Raw genomic sequence first — 24,707 nt, forward strand, 5'->3', positions numbered from 1 at the left:
TACCCAGAAAGATAGGAAAGTACCCAGGATAGCCTGGTGTGAATGAAAAACCATGAAGCCTAAGTTTCAGGGGAAGCTCTAAGAGGTTATCTGACCTTGAGCAAATCACTCAGCCTCCCTGACCCTCAGTTTCCTCCTCTGTAAAATGGGATTTAACAATTGCTGCACCCGTCCTGTTCATGTGACAGGTTGCTAGAATGAGATAACGTGTGCTTTGTAAATTCTAAAGCACTACACATTTAAGATATTTTATTTTCCTTCTTTACTACACAGGAATTAGATACAGTGGATTAAGTGACTGAAATTTATCACAAAAACCTGAGCCTCAACCAAGCTCAGATGTGGGGTAGGAGCTGGGAGTGGTGGAGGAGGCTTACCGAAACACTGAGGTGAACACCACCAGGGGGTAATTCTGGGACGACTGGAAGAGTGCTTTGCTGCAAGTTTTCACATATCTCACAATCTCCTTCACACTGCAGGCCCCACGAGGGCCTCCATCCAGATTAGGCCTTTCAGTGATGACCACGCCCAGGGGAGGGCCGGACCGTCGGCCCCAGGTGGGGGTCATGTGGTCTCCATCTCCGGAGAGAGGGAGTTTTACGGGGGAACAAAGCAAGCAGATCACTGCGAGCGCAGGTGTGCCCCTGTCAGGAGATAAAAGGGCCGAAGAAAACCTGCTGTTGGCAGAGGGAGAGCTGAGCGGCTTGTGAGGTCCAGGGAGAGGCCTCAGGGACTGACATGCCAAAGTCTCCTAACCCAGAGCTGGGCGACCTGCACGGCCTTCGCTATAGTGAGTCCTCACATCTGTTCAGGCTCGTGGCTGTTTACAAAGTCGTCTCATGCCTGACCCCTTTGCTCTCCCAACCATTGCCAGGAAGCCGTCACAATAGGGATTAGCGTCCCTGTTTTTCAGACAAGCAGTGGTCTCAGGAAAAAAGACCTGTCCTGATGGTCAGACCCAGCACTCGAAGTTCTTTCTGACTTGAGTCCAGGGGCCTTTCCCTTACATTCTCGGTAAAGGTAGTGTCTGCCGTGGTCAAAATAATGGAGGCGGAGGCCGACCTCGTGCTCTGCACCTCAGGACAGGCTGGAGGACAGGCTGCCTGGATGGTCTCTCATGCATCAAGGTAATGTTGTTATGGGGGACGTTGTTGTTAGCACCGTTACTCATACTGGTAGTTGCGTTCATCAGGCACTTGGGCCGGACACTGTTCTAAGCAGTTTTACGTGTATTAACTCATTTAAATCCTCAGTCACCCTGTGAGGGATACTGGGATTACTGTTCTTCTCCCCATTCCACGAGTGAGGAAACTGAAGCACAGATAGGTTCATCAACCTCAGGCTACAGAGCCAGTGCGTGCCAGTGCTGGCCTGCAGCTGAGACCGTCGGCCTCTGAGGCCACGGATGGGAAGGGTCCCTGCTCCCCCTCCTTGGGGCGTTCTGCCAGGATGTGCACTGGCTACCATCCCAGAGGAACTTTTTGTGAAGTATTTCAGCTGACACCTGGGGTCCAAACAAGCCCACGAGGTTTGCCACGTCAGGCCCCACAGCTGCTCCCCAGCTGCAGCACCTCCCCATCACACTGTCCTTTGACTCCTTTGAAGAGTCAGCAGCTGACAGGTCCTGTCAGTAAGTGTCCATAACAGCAAATGAGCCTTCAGTCATTCCCCCCAAGAACAGTGGACTCATATCTGGGGAGGCAATTACACAGGCCCCCTCTGGCTGCACCACTGTGCAATTCCGAGTCCCGGGACGTCGACTCCCAAAGGGCTTCTGGGAAGCTGCACACCGTGGCAAGTCCTGTGTCTGGTGACAGTAAAAATCCTTTTATTGATTCCGCTATGGCCGTATGTCTTCCATTTGAAGCACAGGAGCCCTAAGTGCTGTCTGGGGACAGTGTGTGGTGTCCGACAGACCTCAGGGGCACCAAAGGGCTGGGGTAGGGAACGGGGCTTGGCACACGACCTCCCATAAATGCAGGCCGCCGTCATAGGAGACGTGCTCGGGGGCGGCGGGGAGGCAGGCTGACTGGAAAACGCACAGGATGCGGTGAGCAGATTGCACCTGGGACCCAGAGAAAATGAAGCTTTGTCTAAGCGTCTGAGTTTTATTACCAGTCAAGACTTGACTATTTTAAAGGTTGAAACTGGATACTGGAGAAGCTAGGCTGGGCTGGAAAGTTGCTGTGGTGAAGAGGAGTTGCTGTGTAAGGCAATTCCCATCGGGTCCTCTCCAGCATGTTCTGAGGTGAATAAACAAGGTTAGGCTAGACCATAACAAGCACCCTGCACCCCGGGCTGAAAGGGATGATTGGGTGTGCTCAGATTCTCAGCAAACCAGGTGTGCACGTTCTCCCTGAGAAGGGGAGAACAGAGGCTGTGACTGACCACTAGGACCATGAGACACAGCCTCGGTCTCCATACCAGAGTCGATGAGGTGGCAGCTGTGCCCCCCAAAAGCCGGAGCTGTTAGAGCTTCAGCCAACACCCAGGCTTCCCGACAAGTCCTCTGCCCACAGAGCGGGGGTGTGGAAGAACTGACTGCAGAGCGGTATTGTCCTGTTAACTCTCGCTTCTCTCTACACTTGGCTTTTTGGCAATGTGGTACATGTTCTAGTAAAGGGGTGCCATGGTTTGTCACGCTCCAGGAAAGGAAAGGAAGAATTATGTGGTTCGACTGAAATCAGCCTTTAGAGCAGGAGGGAGGGGCTGCCCCAAGCACTGCAAGGAGCTTCGAGCATTGGGGAAGGTTATGTCCCGGTTGGTGTATCGTAAGATCAGGCACAGGGCCTGCTGCTCTCTGCACCCTGTGGGCTCACCAGTAGTCAATCAGCCATGGATCATGAACACTGGTGCAGCTTTCCTTAGGAGGCTCTGAAACATCTGTGCTCAATAAGAGGTTTGGGAGTGCACGTGGGATAAACACCATCAGAAAAGCACTAGAGGTAAATATAGCCATCATCCTGGTGCCCCTCCCCTCTCTCCCGCCCCAGGCTCTGCCCTCCAACACATTGATCTTAGTAAAATTCAGCTCTTACATTTGCCACTATTCTTTTTTTTTTTTTACAACTTTATTGGAGTGTAATTGCTTCACAATGGTGTGTTAGTTTCTGCTTTATAACAAAGTGAATCAGTTATACATATACATCTGTTCCCATATCCCTTCCCTCTTGCGTCTCCCTCCCTCCCACCCACCCTATCCCACCCCTCCAGGCGGTCACAAAGCACCTAGCTGATCTCCCTGTGCTATGCGGCTGCTTCCCACTAGCTGTCTACCTTACGTTTGGTAGTGTATATGTGTCCATGCCTCTCTCTCGCTTTGTCACAGCTTACCCTTCCCCCTCCCCATATCCTCAAGTCCATTCTCAAGTAGGTCTGTGTCTATTCCTGTTTTACCCCTAGGTTCTTCATGACATTTTTTTTCTTAAATTCCATATATATGTGTTAGCATACAGTATTTGTCTTTCTCTTTCTGACTTACTTCACTCTGTATGACAGACTCTAGGTCCATCCACCTCATTACAAGTAGCTCAATTTCGTTTCTTTTTATGGCTGAGTAATATTCCATTGTATATATGTGCCACATCTTCTTTATCCATTCATCTGTTGATGGACACTTAGGTTGCTTCCATCTCCTGGCTATTGTAAATAGAGCTGCAATGAACATTTTGGTACATGACTCTTTTTGAATTATGGTTTTCTCAGGGTATATGCCCAGTAGTGGGATTGCTGGGTCATATGGTAGTTCTATTTGTAGTTTTTTAAGGAACCTCCATACTGTTCTCCATAGTGGCAGTACCAATTCACATTCCCACCAGCAGTGCATGCCACTACTCTTAAAAACCCCTGATCATCCCCACCAAGTCCTTAGCAGTATTTGGCTGTTGGACCAGACAGCACTGATTTTGAATGTTGGCCTCTCCTAGCTCTAGCTGTTTGCCTTTTCCCCCTGATTTTTACTGTGATATAATTGACATATGGCACTGTATAAATTTAAGGTGTACAGCATAATGATTTGATTTACATATATTGTTAAATGATTACCACAATAAGTTTAGTTAACATCCATCATCTCACACAGATAAAAAGAAAAAGGTTTTCTTCCTTGTGATGAGAACTCTTAAGATGTACTCTTTAACAGCTTTCATATATACCATAAAGCAGTGTTAGCTACAGTCATCATGTTGTACATTACATCCCCAGTACTTATTTGTCTTACAACTGGAAATTTGCACCTTTTGATCACTTTCATCCAATTACCCTCCTCTAATAACCACAAATCTGATTTTTCTATGAGTTTGTTTTTTTGTTTTTGTTTTTGAAGATTTCACATGTAAGTGAAATAATACAGTAGTTTTCTTTCTCTGACTTATTTCACTTAGCATAATGCCCTCAAGGTCCATCCATGTTGTTGCAAATGGCAGGATTTCCTTCTTATTTTAGGCTGAATAATATTCTACTGTGTGTATATATAATATATATAATAATCTAATGTGTGTGTGTATATATATATATATTCCACAACTTATTAATTCATCCATCAGTGGACACTTAGGTTGTTTCCATGTTCTGGCTATTGTAAATAATACTACTGTGAACATAGGGGTGCAGATGTCTCTTCATTTCCTTCAGATATATACCCTGTAGTGGGATTGCTGGATCATATGGTAGTTCTATTTTTACTTTTTTGAGGAACCTCCATAGTGGCTGCACTAATTTACATTCTCACTAACAGTGCAGGAGGGTCCCGTTTTCTCCACATTCTCACCAGCACTTTTCTCTTGTCTTTTTGATGACAACTGTTCTAACGGATGTGAGGTGATATCTCATTGTGGTTTTTTTGTTTTTGTTTTTGCGGTACACGGGCCTCTCACTGTTGTGGTCTCTCCCGCTGGGGAGCACAGGCTCAGGACGCACAGGCTCAGGACGCACAGGCTCGGCGGCCATGGCTCACGGGCCCAGCCGCTCCGCGGCATGCGGGATCCTCCGGGACCAGGGCACGAACCAGCGTCCCCTGCATCGGCAGGCGGACTATCAACCACTGCGCCACCAGGGAAGCCCTGTGGGGTTTTTTTATAGATTTATTTTTATTTTTGGCTGCGTTGGGTCTTCATTGCTACGTGTGGGCTTTCTCTAGTTGCAGTGAGCAGGGGCTACTCTTTGTTGTGGTACGCGGGCTTCTCAGTGCTGTGGCTTCTCTTGTGGAGCCCGGGCTCTAGGCACGTGGGCTTCAGAAGCTGTGGCGTGTGGGCTCAGCAGTTGTGGCACACGGGCTTAGGTGCTCCACAGCATGTGGGATCTTCCTGGACCAGGGATCAAACCTGTGTCCCCTTCATTGGCAAGCAGATTCTTAACCACTGCGCCACCAGGGAAGTCCCTCTCACTGTGATTTTGATTTTCATTTCCTTGACGATAAGTGATGTTGAACACCTTTTTATGTACCTGTTGGCCATCTGTATATCTTGGGGAAATTTCTATTCAGGCTCCTTGCACATTGGATTATTATTATTTGCTTTCTAGTTGTATGACTTCTTTATATTCTTTGGATATTAACCTCATCATATACATGGTTTGCAAATATTTTCTTTTCCATTTGTAGGTTGCCTTTTTTATTCTGTTGATCATTTCTTTTGCTGTGCAGAAGTTTTTTAGTTTGATGTAGTCCCACTTATTTTTTATTTTGTTGCTTATGCTTTAACTGTTGTATCTAGGAAATCACTGCAAAGACCCACATTAAGGAACTTTTTCCTATGTTTTCTTCGAGGAGTTTTGTAGTTTCTGGTCTTTTATTTAAGTCTTTGATCCACTTTGAGTTAATTTCTGTGAGTGGTGTAATATAGGGTTCTAGTTTCATTCTTTCACGTGTGAATATTTAATTTTCCCAGCACCATTTACTGAAGAGACTGTCTTTTCTCCATTGAGTATTCTTGGCTCCCTTGTCTTAGTTGACTATTTATATATGGGTTTATTTCTGGGCTCTAAATTCTGTTCTGTTGGTCTATGTGTCTATTTTTATTCCATTTATACTGTTTTGATTACTATAGTTTTATAGTGTAGCTTGAAATCAGGAAGTGTGATGCTTTATCCTTCTTTCTCAGGATTGCTTTGGCTATTCAAGGTCTTTTGTGTTTCTATATAAATTTTGGTATTGTTTGTTCTACTTGGTTTTTTTTTCCATATTTATTATTTATTTATTTGGCTGTGCCGGGTCTTGGTTGCGGCATGCAGGATCTTTAGTTGCAGCATGCAGGATCTTTAGTTGCGGCATGCAGTATCTTTTAGTTGCGGAATGCAAACTCTTAGTTGCGGCATGTAGGATCTAGTTCCCTGATCAGGGATCAAACCCGGGCCCCCCTGCATTAGGAGTGTGGAGTCTTAAGCACTGGAACACCAGGGAAGTCCCTCTAATTCTGTTTGTTTTTTTTTTTTAAAGCCATTGGAATCTTGATAGGGATTGAATCTATAAATGGCTTTGGGTAGCATAGATATTTTAACAATATTAATTCTTCCAATCCGTGAACACGGAATACCCTTCCATTTATTTGTATTTTCTTCAGTATCTTTCATCAATGTCTTGTAGTTTTCAGGGTAGAGATTTTTTCACCTCCCTGGTTAAACTTACTCCTAAGTATTTTATTGTTTTTGATGCTACTGTAAATGGAATTCTTTTATTTATTTTTCACATCACTCTCAATGTATAGAAGCACTACTGATTTTGTATATTAATTTTGTATCCTGCACCTGTACTGAAGTTGTTGATTAAATCTAACAGTTTTGTGAAGTCTTTAGGATTTTCTATATATAAAATCATGTCATCTGCAAATGAAGACAATTTTAATTCTTCATTTCCCATTCTGATTCCTTTTTTTTCTTTCTTGATTGCTCTGGCTAGGACTTGTAGTATTTTGTTGAAAAGGAGTGGTGAGTGTAGGCATCCTTGCCTTATTCCTGATCTTAGAGGAAACACTTTCAACCTTACCCCATTGAGTATGATGTTAGCTGTGGGCTTGTCATATATGACTTTTATTATGTTGAGGTATGTTCCTTCTATACTGAATTTGTTAAGGTTTTTATCATGAACAGATGTTGGATTTTGTCAAATGCTTTTTCTGTGTCTTTTGAGATGATCATATGATTTCTTTCATTCTATTAATATGATGTATCACATCGATTTATGTGCATATGTTGAGCCATCCTTGCATTCCAGGAATAAATCCTGCTTGACCATGGGGAATGATCCTTTCATTGTGTTGCTGAATTTGGTTTGCTAGTATTTTATTGAGAAATTTTGCATCTGTATTCATCAGGGATATTGGCCTATACTTTTCTTGTAGTGGAATTTTTTTCTAGCTTTTGTGTCAGGGTAATGTGGGCTCATGAAGTGAGTTTGGGAGTGTTCCCTCCTTTTCAAATGTTTTGAAGAATTTGAAGGATTGGAATTCTTCTTTAAATGTTTAGTAAAATTCATCAGTGAAGCCATCTGGTCCTGGACTTTTCTTCATTAGGAGATTTTTTATTACAAATTCAATCTTCTTACTCTTTATAACAGTCTTTCAGATTTTTTATTTCTTCCTGATTCAGTCATGGTAGGTTGGTTGTTTCTAAGAATTTCTCCATTTCTTTTAGGTTGTCTAGTTTGTTGGTATATAGTTGTTTACAGTAGCCTCTTATGATCCTTTGTATTTCTGTGGTATCAGTTGCAGTGTTTCCTTTTCCATTTATGATTTTGTTGCTTTGAATCCTTTTTTTCCCTTCTTGCTATGTATAGCTAATTGTCAATTTGGTTTACCTTTTCAAAGAACCAACTTAGGGCTTCCCTGGTGGCGCAGTGGTTGAGAGTCCACCTGCCGATGCAGGGGACACAGGTTCGTGCCCCGGTCTGGGAGGATCCCACATGCCGCAGAGCGGCTGGGCCCGTGAGCCATGGCCGCTGAACCTGCGTGTCCAGAGCCTGTGCTCCGCAACGGGAGAGGCCACACAGTGAGAGGCCTGCATACTGCAAAAAAAAAAAAAAAAAAAAAAAAAAAAAAGAACCAACTTAGCTTTTAAAATCCTTTCTATTGTTTTCCTGTTCTCTATGTCATTTATTTCTGCTCTAATCTTTATTATTTCCGTCCTTCTAACTCTGGGCGCAGTTTGTTCTTGTTCTAGTTCCTTAAGGCATACCGTTAGATTGTTTATTTGAGATCTTTGTTATTTCTTAATGTAGGCATTTATTGCCATGAACTTCCCTCTTAAAATTACATTTGCTGCATCTCATAAGTTTTAGTATGTAGAGCTTCTATTTGCAATTTGTCTCAAGATACCTTTTAAGTTTCCCTTTCAGTTTCTTCTTTGATCCATTGGTTGTTCAGGAGAGTGTTTAATTTCCATGTATTTATGAGTCTTCCAATATCCCTCCTATTATTGATTTCTTATTTCATACCATTACAATCAGAGAAGATATTTGGTATGATTTCAATCTTCTTGAATTTGCTAAGACTTATTTTGTGGCCTAACACATGATTTATCCTAGAAAATGTTCCATGTGCACTTGAAGAATGTTTTTTCTGATTGTTGGATAACTATTCTCTATATGTCTGTTATGTCCATTTGGTCTATAGTGTTCAAATCCACTGTTTCCTCTTTGACTCTTTAAGTGATTTATCCATTGCTGAGTGTAGGGTATTAAAGTCCCTACCTATTACTGTATTGCTGTTTATTTCTTCTGTTAGCTTTGGTAGTTTTGCTTTGTATATTTAGGTGCTCTGATGTTGGGTGCATAAATATCTACAATTGTTATATCTTCCAGATGGATTGACCCCTTTATCATTATGTAATGACCTTCTTTGTTTCTTTAGAACATTTTTTTTTTTTTTTTGCGGTATGCGGGCCTCTCACTGTTGTGGCCTCCCCCGTTGCGGAGCACAGGCTCCGGACGCGCAGGCTCCGGACGCGCAGGCTCAGCGGCCATGGCTCACGGGCCCAGCCGCTCCGCGGCATATGGGATCCTCCCAGACCGGGGCACGAACCCATATCCCCTGCATCGGCAGGCGGACTCTCAACCACTTGCGCCACCAGGGAGGCCCTTTAGAACATTTTTAAAGTCTGTTTTGTCTGATATAATTATAGTTACCCCTGCTTTCTTTTTTTGTTTTTGGGTATGTTTTTTGGTTACAATTTGCTTGAAATATCCTCATTTCTTCACTGTGTGTGTGGGTGTTTTAAGCTAAAATGAGTCTCTTGAAGATAATTATCATTGGATCTTGTTTTTTGTTTTTTTTTTAATCCATTCAGCCATTCTGTATTGATTGGAGGAATTAATCTATTTATATTTAAAGTAATTATTGGTAGGTAAGGACTTACTATTGCAATTTGTTAATTGTTTTCTGGATGTTCTGTTGATCCATTGTTCCTCATTTCTTTTTTTTTTTTTTTTTTTTTTTTTGCGGTATGCGGGCCTCTCACTGTTGTGGCCTCCCCCGTTGCGGAGCACAGGCTCCAGACGCGCAGTCTCCGGACGCGCAGGCTCAGCGGCCATGGCTCACGGGCCCAGCCGCTCCGCGGCATATGGGATCCTCCCAGACCGGGGCACGAACCCGTATCCCCTGCATCGGCAGGCGGACTCTCAACCACTTGCGCCACCAGGGAGGCCCCATTGTTCCTCATTTCTTATCCTGCTATCTTTCCTGTGTGTTTTGATGCCTTTTGGCATCAGTCTGCTTTGACTTCTTTATCATGTTCTTTGGTGTAATTAGTACAGGTTTTTCCCTTGTGGTTACCATGAAGCTTACATAAAGTATCTTAAAATATGATAAAATATCTTAAAATAACACCCTATTTTAAACTGTTAACTTATCTTCAATAGCACTGCTAAATATTACACTTCTCCCTCTTCACATTTTAGGTTATTTATGTTACAGTTTACATAAATTTTTTTTTTAATTTTTTTTTCTCTTTTTACTCCATTTTCTTTTTTTTTTTTATTAGTTTCTGCTTTATAACAAAGTGAATCAGTTTTACATATACATCTGTTCCCACATCCCTTCCCTCATGCATCTCCCTCCCTCCCACCCTCCCCATCCCACCCCTCCAGGCGGTCACAAAGCACCAAGCTGATCTCCCTGTGCTCTGCCATAAATATTTCTTATATTGCACATCCAGTAAAGCTTACTGTAGTTATGGTTATGTTTACTACTTTTTTTAACTTTTAAACTAGAGTTGTATGTTAATTATGCACCATCATTACCATATTACAGAATCTAACTTTGACTATATGTTTACCATTACCTGTGAGTTTTACACTGCCTTAAGATGATTAATGTCCTTTTACTTTACTCCCTTTAGCATTTTTTGCAAGGCAGGTGTGGTGGTGATGAACCCCCTCAGCTCTTATTTGGGAAAGTATTTATCTCTCCTTAATTTCTGAAAGATAACTTTGTCAGGTATAGTATTCTTGGTTAATAGTCTTTTTCTTTCAATGTTTTTTTTTTTTTTTGGTTTTTTTTTTTTTGTGGTACGCGGGCCTCTCACTGTTGTGGCCTCTCCCGTTGTGGAGCACAGGCTCCGGACGCGCAGGCTCAGTGGCCATGGCTCACGGGCCCAGCCGCTCTGCAGCATGTGGGATCTTCCCAGACGGGGGCACGAACACACATCCCTTGCATCGGCAGGCGGACTCTCAACCACTGCACCACCAGGGAAGCCCTCTTTCAATGTTTTGATCCTGTCATCCCATTCTTTCCTGAAAAGTTCCTGACAAGAAATCTGTTTATAGTCTTATGGGAGTTTACTTATATGTAACTTCTCTTTTTTCTTACTGTTTGCAAAATTATTTTTGTCTTTGACTTTTAATAATTATAATGTGTCTCAGTGTAGCCCTACTCTGGTTCAACCTATTTGACATCCTTTGAGCCTCATGGGTCTGGATGTCTATTTCTCTTCTCAGGTTTGGGAAGTTTGCAGCCAATATTGCTTTAAATATACTTTCTGTCCCTTTCTCTTCTCCTTCTGGAATTCCCATAATGCAGATACTGTTTCTTTTGTGTCCCATACGTCTCCCATAGGCTTTTTTCACTTCTTTTTTTCTTTTTCCCTTCTCTGACTGGGTAATTTCAAATGTCCTGTCTTCTAGGTCACTGATTTTTCTTCTGCGTGGTTAAGTGTGCCTTTGAAGCTATTGATTTCTTCAATTCAGTCATAGTATTTTTCAGCTCTAGGATTTGGCTTTTTTTTTTTTGATAGTTTCTATTTCTTAGAACTTCTTCTCATTTTATTCATGCATTGTTTGCCTAATTTTGTTTAGTGAACTATAAGATCACACAGACAACTAAACTTAAGAGAATTCTGAATTCTTTGTCTGACAGTTCACAGATCTCCATTTCTGTAAGGTCAGTTTTCAGAGCTTCTTAAAGTTTCCTTTGGTGTCATGTTCACCTGTTTTTTTTTCATTTTTTTGTATCCTTGATTCCTTATGTTGGCATCTGTGCATTTGAATAAGCAGGCTCCTCTTCCAGGTTTGCTTTGGTGGACAGCATACTGAACTCTTCAACAGTCAGCTCAGTCTGGGTTTCTGGATGTGTCTGCTGGTGATGTATTTGGGCAGGTGGGGCTTGCTGTCTCTCTGGGGGCAGGGCCACTGCCCAAGCTCTGAGGTTGTGGAGCAGGGGGTGGGAGGAGGAGGGTGCTGCCACTGCTGACTGCAAACAGTTGGACAGGACTGTTGGTTTGGTTCCCTGCTCAAGTGAGACTACAGGATGGGCTCCGCAGTTGCCCAGGCTCTCTGATCAGGCTTACTTAGACAGCCGGGACTGGGCGCTACACTCAGCAGTGGGCAGGGGTATGATTTAGTTTCCTTGCTCTGGTGGGACAGTAGGACAGGCCCAGGGCCTGCATAGCTCATTGTTCAGGGACCCAAATTGGGTAAAAGACTGTGCACTGAATTCCCTGGCCAGACACAGCCACTAGCTCTATTCTGAGGTGGGGTGGGGGAGCCACGGGCTGTGCTCTCTTCAAGTGCTACGGTAAGAAAGGTTGATGGATGGGCTACAAAGCTTCTTGTGTGTTCTGGTGAGCTTTCCTGGTTGGACAGGCTGAAGGCTGTATTCAGCAATGGCTGGGGCTATGAATTACTTTCCCCGCCCAGGCAGAGTGGGGGAAACCGGTTCCAAAGGTGGCGAGCCTCTTTGTTTGTGGTCTTGATTCAAACTGGCCTGCTCCCCAAGTTCCCTGGCTGAACAATGCTATTGGCTTTGTTCTGTGGATGATCGGCTCTGCCTACTGTACACCCTTTTTGAGCACTGCTGGGCTACGCAGCTTCCAGGTGGTCTGGCCAGCCTTCCTGATCAGGTAGGGGCCAGGAGCTACACTCAGCCATGGGCTGGGCTATGACTCAACTCCCCTGACACAGCTTCCACAATGTAGCCCAGCCTCCCATCCTCCTTCCCTTACCAAATATATAATGCTTCACACACATCTCACTTTAACATTCCTGCACAAATGCATCTACCTCTGCTCGTACCAGTTCTGCTACTTAAAATGCCCTTCCCTGCCTAGCAAGCTCCTACTCATCCCTTAAAAACCCAGCACAAATATCAGCCATCTAGCTTTTGCTCTCACATAGTACTTCTCATACTGCATTTGTTTACACATTGGCCTGTCCCACTTTGAGGGCAAGGACCCATCTGACTGATTCCTAGTTCAGGAAGTACTGATGGACAAAGACAGAATTCAATATTCAACATACTGCCACTGAAATTAGGAATGGGAGCTTGACTGAATCTCCTAAGAGTTCATCAACTACTATTCCTATAGCTTCTAGGAACTTTAAGGAACATTGGTTTTCTCAGTATTATGATCTTAAAGTCTCTCCCCTCCTCTGACCCCGCCAGCTACCAGCTCAGGAAGCACCTGTCCCACCTTCTGCACATAAAGCAGCTTGGAACCAGAGATATGGACAGATGGAACCGAGAGTACATGGCTTTGATCCTCCAGGTTTGGAGGAAGGAACTGGAACTGAAACCCCCAAAGACCATGGCAGTAAGCAGGACCACCAAGAGTCCACCCAAGGGCAGCTCAGGCACCAAGCCCACCAGGCACTCAGTGCTCAGGCAGATCTACGGTAACTGTCCTTCTGGGTACTTTGTAGTTTACAACAAGCACCCCCAAGAGTGTGTCACATCAGAATTTGAAAACAGGATTTAATTACATTGGGCAAACCTCCATTCAGGTAGGAACTTTATTAAACTTACAGGCAGCAACAGAATTCTCATCATAATTAGTGCCTCCCTTCCAGCAATTCTGGGTCAGAATTGGTTTCATGAGGTATTCTGGTATCTCAACCGAGAAAGCCTTACAGCCAAGAGATTGTCTGCTGGGCTTCACGACTGAACCGCTCTAGGCTGCTGCCTGTTTTCCCTAAAATTCTCCATTTAGAGGACTCTAGGCCCAGGCAGACCCGGCCTGCCTCACACTGACCTTCCCTATGCTTAGATAGTACAGAGTTGCCTATCTGTGGGAATACCCCAGATCCAAGCCCTACAAGTACATACTTGTCTAGCAGATGAACTGTTGCATACTGAAACACTTTCAGCTCTGCAAAGTGCCCACCCAAATAAACTCAGAGAACAGGACTGGCTAGCTCCCCAGTGGAAAAAAAGTTGTCAGGGCACCCTTACAAACAGATCTGTGGCCCTGGCAGCAAAATCTGCAGACTTGACCCGGGCAGGCCTATGTAGTTTTTCCACACCATACCTAATCTATCTTGGCAGACACCTGCAAGCTCAAGCCTTCACCTCAATAAAGAATTCAGAACTTGATCAGGCCACAGTTGTCACTGGTCAGAAATAGATGATCATTGTTGGTTGATTTCAGGTTCTCAAGAAGGAAAAGTACATCAGCCCACAAGATCTTCAAAAGCCCATTCTGTGCTGGGTCTCAACTCAGGTAAGGCAGCCACTGCATGGGCAAAGCAGACTGGGGAGACCATGTGGGGAAACAGTTCTCTTTTTTTGTTTCATCCTCAAAGGTGGAAGACATTAGAACAGACTGCCAGGGGTTCCAATAGTCATTTGATTTCAGAATTACATGTGCTCTTCATCCCCCTTTCATGGAATTAACACTAAAATAAACATCTCTTCTCCAGAAGAGGCAAGTTATTTTTGCAACCAAAAGCTTAATAACATTACCTCCAGCAGAAACAATAAATGGCACCTATTACTGATCACTTTTACATACTTGTTCACATACAGTAGGGGGAAACACAAATACTGTCATTCTTCAAAGTAATACCTTGGGAGTTCTTGCTCCGTTTTGGTTTCACATTAAGATCCTCCATCTCCTTCCCAAAGATGGAAAGAAGTCCCTTGACCACAGATTCTGACTTTTGCCTTTTAGGGCCTCTAAGGTGGCATTTACTATTTTAATATTTAACAGCATGTCTAGCTCAGGCTCAACTGTGCACACTTCCACTCATACAGGAGCAGCTCAGGGAACTTTCTTTTTAGCCACAAGACAAGACTGTTTTACTCAGGGCCCCTTCATTCATGCCAGAATTAAATTTGGGTGATAAGTTCAGTGCTGTCAGCAGTTAATGCCAGGTCCAGTGTTTCTCATGGGTGGCTATGGCAACACACTCCCCCCAGTCCCTGATCCACAGCCATCCTGCAGGAACAGAGAGCACAGCTGGGAAGGTGAACAATGACTGTCAGCGTGAACTTTAACATTCATTTATTTTTGATGGGGGGAAAACCAAGAGGTGGGGGGACAGTAATTACTGCCAAAGCTTTAATAAGAGTTGGGCAACTCATGTAATATAGACAGGCTGATCAGGGGCAATTAGAGACTTTCAAAGGAATCAGGCCCATTGTTCTAGGTTTAAAACAAAACAAAACAAAAAACCTCTAGTTACACTTCAGTGAATTAGAGAATAGTTTCAAAAACACACTGTCAGATAAAACTACTTAAGAAGTAGCATTTAGATAATCAGATATTAAAATGAGATAATCAGAGCATTTTTTACTTTGTCTCAAAAGTCCAGGACTATCAAATCTTTAAAAATGAAGGTGATTAGTGGCATAAAGGTTTTTAGTTAAAGGACTCACAGTTAAAGGACAGAATAAATAAAAGAAATAATGGTTTCTTAGGATGTCATATAAACTATCAGCTTGTTTGTCCTACACTGGCTTGAAAACAGATGAGGACCAAAGAGAATCTTTTCCTAAACCTAAGCTTGGGGGACAAAGGTTTTATGAGGCCCACCTACCCACATTAACCATTAACCTGTGAATAAGGCTGATGACAGTCACCAGAGCTCCTAGCTAGTTAGCTGCAGCCTGTGTTTTATACAGAATACAGTCTATAAATTTCCATGAAATGGGCATGACTTGGACATACACATAAGTAAGTTTCTGCAATGTAGAATCACAGATGGCAAATGGAACCAAGAAGGACAAACCATTCATTTTAGTCTTTACCTTGAATAGAAATTTTTGCTTTGAGAATTCCATGAGGTTAAGGATCTTTGGATTTTGCTCACTGTTCTACTTAGCTTTAGTTTGGCACATTGTAGGTGCTCAAATATTTGAGTGAAGATTGTGGCTCCTAACCCCTTCAATTCGGGGAGAGACTTTAGCAGTGCCTTTACCTCTTAAAACAAGGAGCAGAAAGTGAGCTGGTTAGAGCAAAGTAACAAACTCCTTGGACTGTTTCTCTACCTGCATCCAGGAGGCAAACAATCACATTCTCCTCAGTCTTCTATACCCACCTGCAAACCACCCACACCCACAGAGAACAGCAGCACAGTCATTCATGATCAGAGAGCATATATATATATCAGTGTCCTAAATCTGGGGGCCCTCCTGTTAAAAATAAAAGAATTTCCTCTAAAAAAAATTCCATTCCAACGAATGGAATAACCATGGCTTAAGTGATTACTAAAAACGGTAACCCCTGTATGAGCGCAGAATATTCCTGCCCACCTACAGAGGGGTATGCAGGTGACAACTCAAGACTTGATACAACAAAGGCAGCCACAAACACACCAGAATTCCGAAACAGTTCACTTTAACTTTATTGAAGTAACAGTAATAAAACCAGATGAGAGAAAGACATATTTTTGTAACTTTTTAAAAACTACTCACCTTTCACGTTTGCTTCTTTGCTCCACTTAGGAGCAACATCCATCAGTACGGCCTCAGCAAGTTCTCTTAACTGGTCGGGGGCTCAGTAACCTCATTTGTTAAGTGAGAGGGTTGAGCACACCACTAAAGTTTTCCAACTGTAGCATCCTGTAACTCCGTGATTTTAAAGTCATAAAAAGGCCTAAAAAAAAAATCCACTTCGTTTGATATGCCTATTATTCTATCACCTGAATAGTTTTCAAAGGAACCTATTTTCTAGAATGGACTATAGCCAAGTATGTGGCACAGGGGAAAGTTAAATGATAGATATATGTTTGTGTTATGTTACAGAGATGCACAGAGAAAGCAGTATCATACCAGTTATTCCAGGCAGACTGAAGACCTAAGTTCCAGTCCTACCTCCTCAAGCAGCTGCCCCCTCATAGTCAAGGTTATTCCTTAAAGAGATGTCAGGTATCTTTGAGAGGATGGAAAATGGAGGGCTGACGTCCTCCTGTCTCTACAATAAACTAGCCATCACCTTATTCAGCCCCATGGATAATCCAAACCTAAACCCTTCTTCCTCCCCACCAATCAACTCTGCCCTTTAGCATTAAAATTAATAATCTGAATATCGGGGACTTCCCTGGCGGTCCAGTGGTTAAGACTCCACACTCCCAATGCAGGGGGCGCAGGTTCGATCCCTGGTCGGGGAACTAAATCCTGCATGCTGCACGGCACAGCCAAAAATAATAATAATAGTAGCAATAATAATAATCTGAATATCTGGTATTTGTTTTTAACAGTGAGCAACTTGCAGTGTATACACCTCCTTGAGAACAGTGGAAGATCAAAGAATTTTTCTTATAACCTGCAATCAGCTAACCCATCAAGAAACAAAACAAAGCTTCGACTGCCTATGGAGGAAGACTGTGCCCGGAGGGGGCGGTTCTAACAGCTAGTGCAGAATTCTTCTCTGATTAGCTTTTACACTTTGGGAAAACTTTAATATCCATACCTGAAGGCTTATTAGCCTGAAAATGTGGTAACAACCGAAAGAAATGTGTTTTCTTTCTCCTCTTACACAGCACTGTTTTGTAAATTCTTAGCCAGTGCTGAAAGGACCAGGGTAGACTATACCTGTGCAAAACTGCCCGTGTGCCTACACGTCCATGAGGACGACTGGAAAAGAGTATTTCTAATAACAGTTAAGTCTAAGTAAAACTAAGGAAGTGAGCACTAAAGACGCTGCTGGGTTGGGATTTCTCCTCAACTGGTGCAAGCCTGGTTTGTTGGCTCCAGTGAAGAACCTAAATGAGATGGGGAAGAGCCTGTCCCACAGCAGATGCCTTCAGTTCACTACTTTTCTGGAATCTAATGCAACGGACTTCATTACAGACACCACATCCTGTTATTCCAACATCATCAGTTTTAATTTTTAGACCAGAGTCAGGACCCAGTGTTTTGCTGTTAGACACTGTAAGACTGTAATAGGTATACTGTTGGTTGCTTACATTTTACAGTTCCCGTGTCAGCCTCTGAAGGCCACAGGCTGCTGCCACATCCTGTGAATGGCGTTCCTTCTGCTGAGGGAAGTATCACAGCACCAAGGCCTCGGTCGGGAAGGTCTACAGACCAGACATTCATGCACGGGGTGCCAATTCAGGCTTTAACCTTCCACTTGTATTTTCTGCTTGACCTGCAGAGGTGAGCAACCTTGTCAAAATGCTGTTCCTTTGGCATGGGAAACTGCTAACTATGCATTCTAGCTTTCTAAGAACACATGGTTTAAATAAAATCCAGTGATTGTGGGCTTTTTCACATTTTTTAAGGGCAAAGCTACTAGGAATGTAGACAGGCAGAAACAATGGCATATTAGGCTCACAGATATTTCTAGAACTGCTTTTTGCATTTTAAGATTACTGCCACCCCTGTCCTGACAGTAAGAGACTGGAAGCAATGAAGTGTTATTTAATTACCTGGATTGTTTACAGTTGGCTAATGAAATTACTTCATTTTTATGAAAATGATTATAACATAAATTAAGAACTCTTATAATGGATCACTAGTAGAAAACCATTTTATAAGAGTTACCCAGCTCAGACCAAGGACCATTTAGGTACAGGAAAATCCACAACAGATGGGAGCACTGTTCTGAAATCTTGCTAGAAATCCTCTAGAAACACAACTCCAGAGTGAGAAGCAACCACTCCCAAACAAAACCAAACCAAAAACTAGTTTAGTTTGTTGCTGTCTGAATGAACTGGGGCTGAGAACAAAAAGAATGAAGTTTGCCTAGATGGGACCACAAAGACTCAGCTTATTTCTTACTATACAATAGAAGGTACCATATTATTGCTCTGTATTTTATATATACTTAGCTATGAAATACAGAATACCTGTAACCACATATCACATGCTAGTCCAGGAAGCCAGCCTGTGCATCAGTGGGAACTCCCAAGCATTATTTTCCTATTTCAGTGCAAAGGAAGGTTCATAAACAACTTCTTTAAAAGTTCAGCTTTAATGACAAACATTTGTTACATCAGTCTCTTCAAAATTAGATGTGAATAAACAATTTCAAACAGAGGGGCCACAGAGCCTTTTCAATACACTGTGCTCAACATGCTGGGTCCCTGGGGATGCCCAGTAATGTACACATTGAAGCAATAATGTAAGTCTGTGAGCCACTGCTCCTGAACACCTCCACTCTTCAATGTCTGCAGAGAAAAACAAGAGTAATGTGAGAGCTGTACTAAAACTGCTTCCTGATGTTTTTTTCCCACACCCAAACAAGATCTCAAACAGTCCTTGCGATAGTATCCTCATCTATACATTATCACATGAAATCTCACTGAAAAAAGGAACCTATCAATCAGGTATTATTACCACAGGTAGTTAAAATTCCTAGTTTCATCCTCAAGTATTAAGTGCTACCAGTTTCCTGTTGGGTCCCTTCCCTCCCACATCTGCTAGGGACTCATGAAGTTTCCCCATTACCCACCCCTACACTCTGTACTTCTGCCCCTTCGCATTGTAGGATCTCATAACATTAACTGAGAATAATGATTCAACAGGTCTCAGTTTGTCATTGTAGAGATTGGCTGATTCTCCAACCTCGGAATAATCCAAGTTCTTAACTTTTCTTCCCTTCTGTTTCTGAATTCTGCATCCTCTTCCATTATTGAGAAAATCCAGAATACATCTTGTGTTGTATGTAGGTATAAGCTCTATTACTCTGAAGTATTATTACATATACCAATTAATAACCCCCTCCAATCAAAGGCCTATACAAAAAACCTCACTTTAACTCTCCCAAACCAAAAACACCAAAGGAATCCTTAATAAACAGAACTGCCCGCCCCAGGTGAACACACAGAACCAACCATTAGACAAAGCTGAAGCCTGCAACTTCCAACTTCTTCCGCCTCTCCAGTGAACTAAGTGACTAGAAATGGGCCTTAGTTTATTCCTGCTAAGTTTCCTTAATGACAGCTAACATTTGTTGGGTGCTTAGTAACTATCAGTTACAGTATAAACCTTACTTGGATGATCTCATTTAATGGTCAACAAAACCCAACAATGTTGCTATTATTCCCATTTCTACAGCTAGGAAAACAAAGCTCAGATAGGTTTAAAAAAAAAACAACACACACACAACTTGCCAAATTATCACAGTTAAGCAATAGAATCTGTATCACAAAACAGGTAGCAGTGACTCTTATGCCTGTACTTTTTCCAGCTAAGCTGCCTGCCACCTTAATTCAGTTTGAATATTTTAAGGTTTTTAGTACTGATTCTGCAGTCAAAGTCACCCCCCTGGTTAAGTGACAGTCAGTTACTAGACGGCAGGGGAAGCCCTAAGAAATCTCCACACTGGGCTTAATTCCAGGAGTCCGTCAACGCACAGAAACCCTGGCCTCCCAAGAGCACCTCCATGCCCATGAATCTAGTATGAACAGTACAAAGCCCTTGTTCCATGCTTCTTACTGTGATATTCTTGATGATCTGCTGCACCAAGATGGCATTGGTCAACATGTGAGTCCTGAGGGGTGCGTGCTGCAGCAGCAGGCGAAGCAGCTGGCCTACAACAGGCAGCTCCTCAGGTCCAGCTCTGCTCACCCGCAGGCTCTGCAGCATCAACCTGAGCACTCGAGGCAGGAGTGCCAGGATGGAGACACAGACGCCCCACAGCTTGTCCCTACAAAACAGAAATGAGTCAGTGAACCAACGCATACAGGAAAAGTGCCCTTTCCATACTTCCCAAGACTGAAAATGACCTTTTAAGAAACACGGTGTTTTCTGATAAAACCCCAGAAACCAAAACTAATAAGAACTGGGTTTCATCAGAGCTAAAAAAGCAAATGCAGTGAAGAATCAGCTGCTTTCCCCTATTTTACAGGTTTCAGGAAGCCTAGCAACCAGCGTTTCCCTGGGTTTAACAAGACATTCTTGAAGCCCTAGTGATCATATTTAACACAGAATTCACCAAAGAATGGTCTATACATGCATACTATTCTCTACCAGTGGACATTATTCAACTGTCTATTACACACCACCAAATGTCAAAAGAGTAAGAATGTCCCAATGGCAAAAAGGGAAGAAAAGAACTCCATGAAACTCTTAAGCCTCTGACCTGGATTATGAGTCTCTTCAATGTGTTAGAACAGGGCAGCTTTCCAGAGAAAGATGTGCTCACAAGGAACCAAAGGGATTTGAGAAAACAGCCAGTAAGGGAACTATTACAGGCCAGGGATGGTAAATAAATACAAATTTCAGTGAGCGTCTTTCTTTTGGTATCTTTACAGAACAGGAACAAAATGTTTTATGATAGAGGTAAGTGGCCTAACCACATTCTAGAAGTGTGTCAATTAAATGGAGCAATATCCTTTTGGAGAAAAAGTTCACTGGCTGCTAAAGGCTCTGACCGTAGCCTGTTACAATTTCTCTACCAAGAGTGCATAATCCTCCCAGTCCCAAGTCTTTCTAAGAAAGCCTACCTCCAGACCTTTCACCATTTGACCCCCCTCCCAACTCCACATACAGCAATTGCATCAAAGGAAGATACCAAATCCATTAAGCCAAACAGATCCTCTTACTTGAAGAGACTTTATTCAGCCTGTGGACTCATGCACAGCCAGGTTAGGACAGCCATGTGCAAGGAGAAAAGAGAAAGCCAGACTGTAGACACAGCTAATGATGAGGCAAAGGCACAGAGATTAAAGACTACAAAATTTAGAAGAAAAAGAAAAGAATAGAGGAAGCTGCTTTGGTTCCTGCTGGGTTTCAAATTCCTACCTCCACAATTCCTTTTTAATAAGTTACTACTGTACTGATCCAATATATTCACTCTCTACTTAAACTTCAGTGGATTTCAAATAACTGTGGATCAAAACTGCTAAAAGAGCTTATGGATTCTACATTATACCAAGTACAAGTATACTGAATGGATGAGTAAAGTTCAGAATTCCACCTTCACACACCACAATTAAAGAAAACTGTCAGGCCAAAAAGAAGAGAGACCTGGGTACCAGGAACGATGTAAGCAATACCATTTGAGGAGCCATTCTCAGGGTTTTCTAAGAGTTGTCATGCACAGAAATAATGGTACCAACTCCATATAAATCATTATGAAGTTGAGATTTTAGGTCAACATAAAGCAATGGTTCTAAACCACTCTAAAGGAACTGATGAAAGTCCAATATTTCACAGGTAATTTTCAGGAGTTCCACTAACTCTGCAAACTTCTGATGTATTCTGGTCAGATAATACCAACCAACACCCGCCCCCCACTCCCCAAACACAGGAAAATACAGATGATATACTTTAAAAAACAAAACAAAAATACAGCCAAGCTCAAAAGCCAGAATGGGTGATATCTCTAGGTGCCAGAAACTATGACAGAACTCATGAAGATACACAGAAGCACAGACCTGGATATGGGATTTGGGGGCTGGGTATTCAACAGCCAGCAAACAATGTTGGAAGCTGAGGCTTCAGCCTCAGGTATGGAAAGCAGGGAGCTAGAACTGGGCTCCCTGCATAGAGCTGGAAGCCAGGAAAATGCAAATGTGAACCTGCCCCATAGGGCGGTCTCCACAACCTCCACAAACTCACAAAAGATGCATTCAGAGAAAGTTATACAATCCAAAACATGAGCTTGTTTGTTCAACCCCACTAGAGACAACCTCCAGAGCCCCACCTGCTCCCCAAAATAAGAGAATTCCCACACCAGAGAGAAACAGAGCAAACAGAACAAACGGACAAGACCTTTAACACCAATAAAGCAAGAATGACAAAGAGCCAAGTAAAAACTCAAAATAGATGAAAGAGAAAAACAATAGATGATATAATAAAAACTCAACAGAAGGATTAAACAAAAGAATTAGCAAAGCGGAAGATGTTAAGAGAGGCCAGAATGAGGAACTCCCTATGTTTAAAAGGGGTTTTTAGGAGAGAACAGAAACAGTGGGGAAGATAACAAAAACACAGCTGAAGAAAAAACACTAAGTCTTCAGATTAAAGGAGTACACCAAGTCTCAAGCAGGATAAATAACTACAAACCTACACTAGGATACACCCTGATTTGCAATGCAACAAAGAGAAAACAGATTACTAACCTAGGGGCAGGACGGAAATAAAGATGCAGACCTACTAGAGAATGGACTTGAGGACACGGGGAGGGGAAAGGGTAAGCTGTGACAAAGTGAGAGAGTGGCATGGACATACATACACTACCAAACGTAAAATCGATAGCTAGTGGGAAGCAGCCGCATAGCACAGGGAGATCATAGCACAGGGAGATCACAGCACAGGGAGATCAGCTCAGTGCTCTGTGACCACCTAGAGGGGTGGGATAGGGAAGGTGGGAGGGAGGGAGACGCAAGAGGTAAGAGACATGGGGATATATGTACACATATAGCTGATTCACTTTGTTATAAAGCAGAAACTAACACACCATTGTAAAGCAATTATACTCCAATAAAGATGTCAAAAAAAAAAGAATAGATTACTACCTACAAACCAAAAGGGCTCAGTTGAACAGCAGATCTTTCATTACTAACAATGAATCCAGAAGACAACAGAATAGTTTCTTCAAAGTACAGTGGCCACAGTCTGAATACCTCAAATTGGTCAAGCCCGATTTTTTGGTCAGCACTTGTGAAATCAAAAGCTCCCAGTAGTTTGACTGGCACTCTCATTATTTGTAATCTCACAAACACCTTCTCTAGGAGGGTAGGAGCAGCCCAAAAGGGAAACTTAAGTACCTAAGACTCTGACTGCCAACACTTCTTTGTGACTAATGTCATCCTGAGAGATGCATATCAAACTCAATACACAGTATAAAATACTTTTAAAAACAGAATTTTACAGAGGCAAAATGTATTAAGTACAGTGAATTTTGTTCAGTCCAACCATATAAAATCAAAGCAGGATGTTTTTCTATAAGAAACTAAAAAAGATCTTTGAAACTTCTTATCAGAGTATATCACAAATGGGCTATATTTCAAGTGACAGGAAATGACAAACAGCAATATACATATTTCATAAATAGGGATGCTCATTATAAAATTTTTAGAACCCTGAGAAGTTTCTTGCTATTTACGAAGCCTTTTCTTGAACTATCAGGCCCAAAAGTTTGATGATGGTAAGAAAAGTACCATCAAATCTATGCTTGTTTATGTGTAAATTTTATAGGATATCAACAGTGAAATGTACAAAGTTTTAAATACACACACTTAATGGAAAAAATCCAAATGTCTGTTGACAGTAAAATGGATAAGTTATAGTACATTCATATAACAGAATATTACAGAGCAGGGGTACTAGACAACAGCCAATCCAGCTCACAGCCTGTATTTGTAAACAGAATTTTATTGGAACACAGCTACACCCATTCATTTATGTATCATCTAATGCTGCTTTCACATGATCAGGGCAGTGCTGAGTAGTTCTGACAAGAGACTTTATGGTTTGAAAAACCTAAAATATTCACTGACTCCTTACAGAAAGAAGTTTGCTGACTCCTGGTATAGAGAAACAAAAATGAATGAAATACATCTTCAACATGAGTACTCTCACAAATGATGATGAAAATTAAGTCACAAAAAATACATATAGTATGATTCCTTTTATATCAAATTCTTAAAATATGCAAAACAAAAATGAAACTGCTTATAAATGCACATAAAATTTTTAAATAAAAAGGTAAGGAAGTGACTAACACAGAAGTGATCTCTGGGGATGTAGAAGAGAAATGTAACTGTGGAGGGTACATGGAGAAAGTGTGCTGACGATGTTCTATTTCTGAACCGGGAGGTTGGTTAAACAGGTGTTCAGTTTGTACTCTTTAACCTATTTAAATGTTTTATACAGTCATATGTATATTTTGGTAACATTTAAAAGCTCAAAAAAGAAAGGCAAATGTCAAAATATGATAGAATGATTTTTATTTTCTTATATTTGCTCATCTGTTTGATTTTTAAAAAACCTTCTGCAATGAATTGTTAACAGCATACCAATGAGAACATAAGCATGAGAACACTCTTTGAAAATTAAAGTGAAATCTTCTATACTATCCTAGAAGCTTTAGTCTAAAAATTATATAGGAGC

General features: G+C 42.2%; 2 protein-coding genes across 7 annotated transcripts in view; one reads left to right on the top strand and one right to left on the bottom strand.

Moving 5' to 3' along the window:
* INVS (inversin) overlaps positions 1 to 22,934 on the top strand; it is a 150,056-nt gene extending 127,122 nt beyond the window's left edge. For 3 of the 5 annotated variants that reach the window (XM_060101074.1, XM_060101076.1, XM_060101075.1), the window contains 3 exons: positions 12,867 to 13,096; positions 13,849 to 13,920; positions 16,901 to 22,932. In XM_060101074.1, coding sequence (XP_059957057.1) covers positions 12,867 to 13,096; positions 13,849 to 13,920; positions 16,901 to 17,049 — 451 coding nt within the window. In that variant the 3' untranslated portion in view covers positions 17,050 to 22,932. Of the gene's footprint in view, positions 1 to 12,866; positions 13,097 to 13,848; positions 13,921 to 16,445; positions 16,569 to 16,900 lie in introns of all 5 variants that reach the window. The other 2 variants (XR_009532773.1, XM_060101077.1) reach the window with 2 other exon arrangements.
* TEX10 (testis expressed 10) overlaps positions 18,591 to 24,707 on the bottom strand; it is a 57,549-nt gene continuing 51,432 nt past the window's right edge. For both annotated transcript variants that reach the window (XM_060101079.1, XM_060101078.1), the window contains 2 exons: positions 20,085 to 20,295; positions 18,591 to 18,814 (listed from right to left, as the gene is read on the bottom strand). In XM_060101079.1, the coding sequence (XP_059957062.1) occupies positions 18,701 to 18,814; positions 20,085 to 20,295 (325 nt within the window). In that variant the 3' untranslated portion in view covers positions 18,591 to 18,700. The remainder of the gene's footprint in view (positions 18,815 to 20,084; positions 20,296 to 24,707) is intronic.

This window comes from Mesoplodon densirostris, chromosome 6 (genome assembly GCF_025265405.1).
Source record: "Mesoplodon densirostris isolate mMesDen1 chromosome 6, mMesDen1 primary haplotype, whole genome shotgun sequence".
NCBI lineage: Eukaryota > Metazoa > Chordata > Mammalia > Artiodactyla > Ziphiidae > Mesoplodon > Mesoplodon densirostris.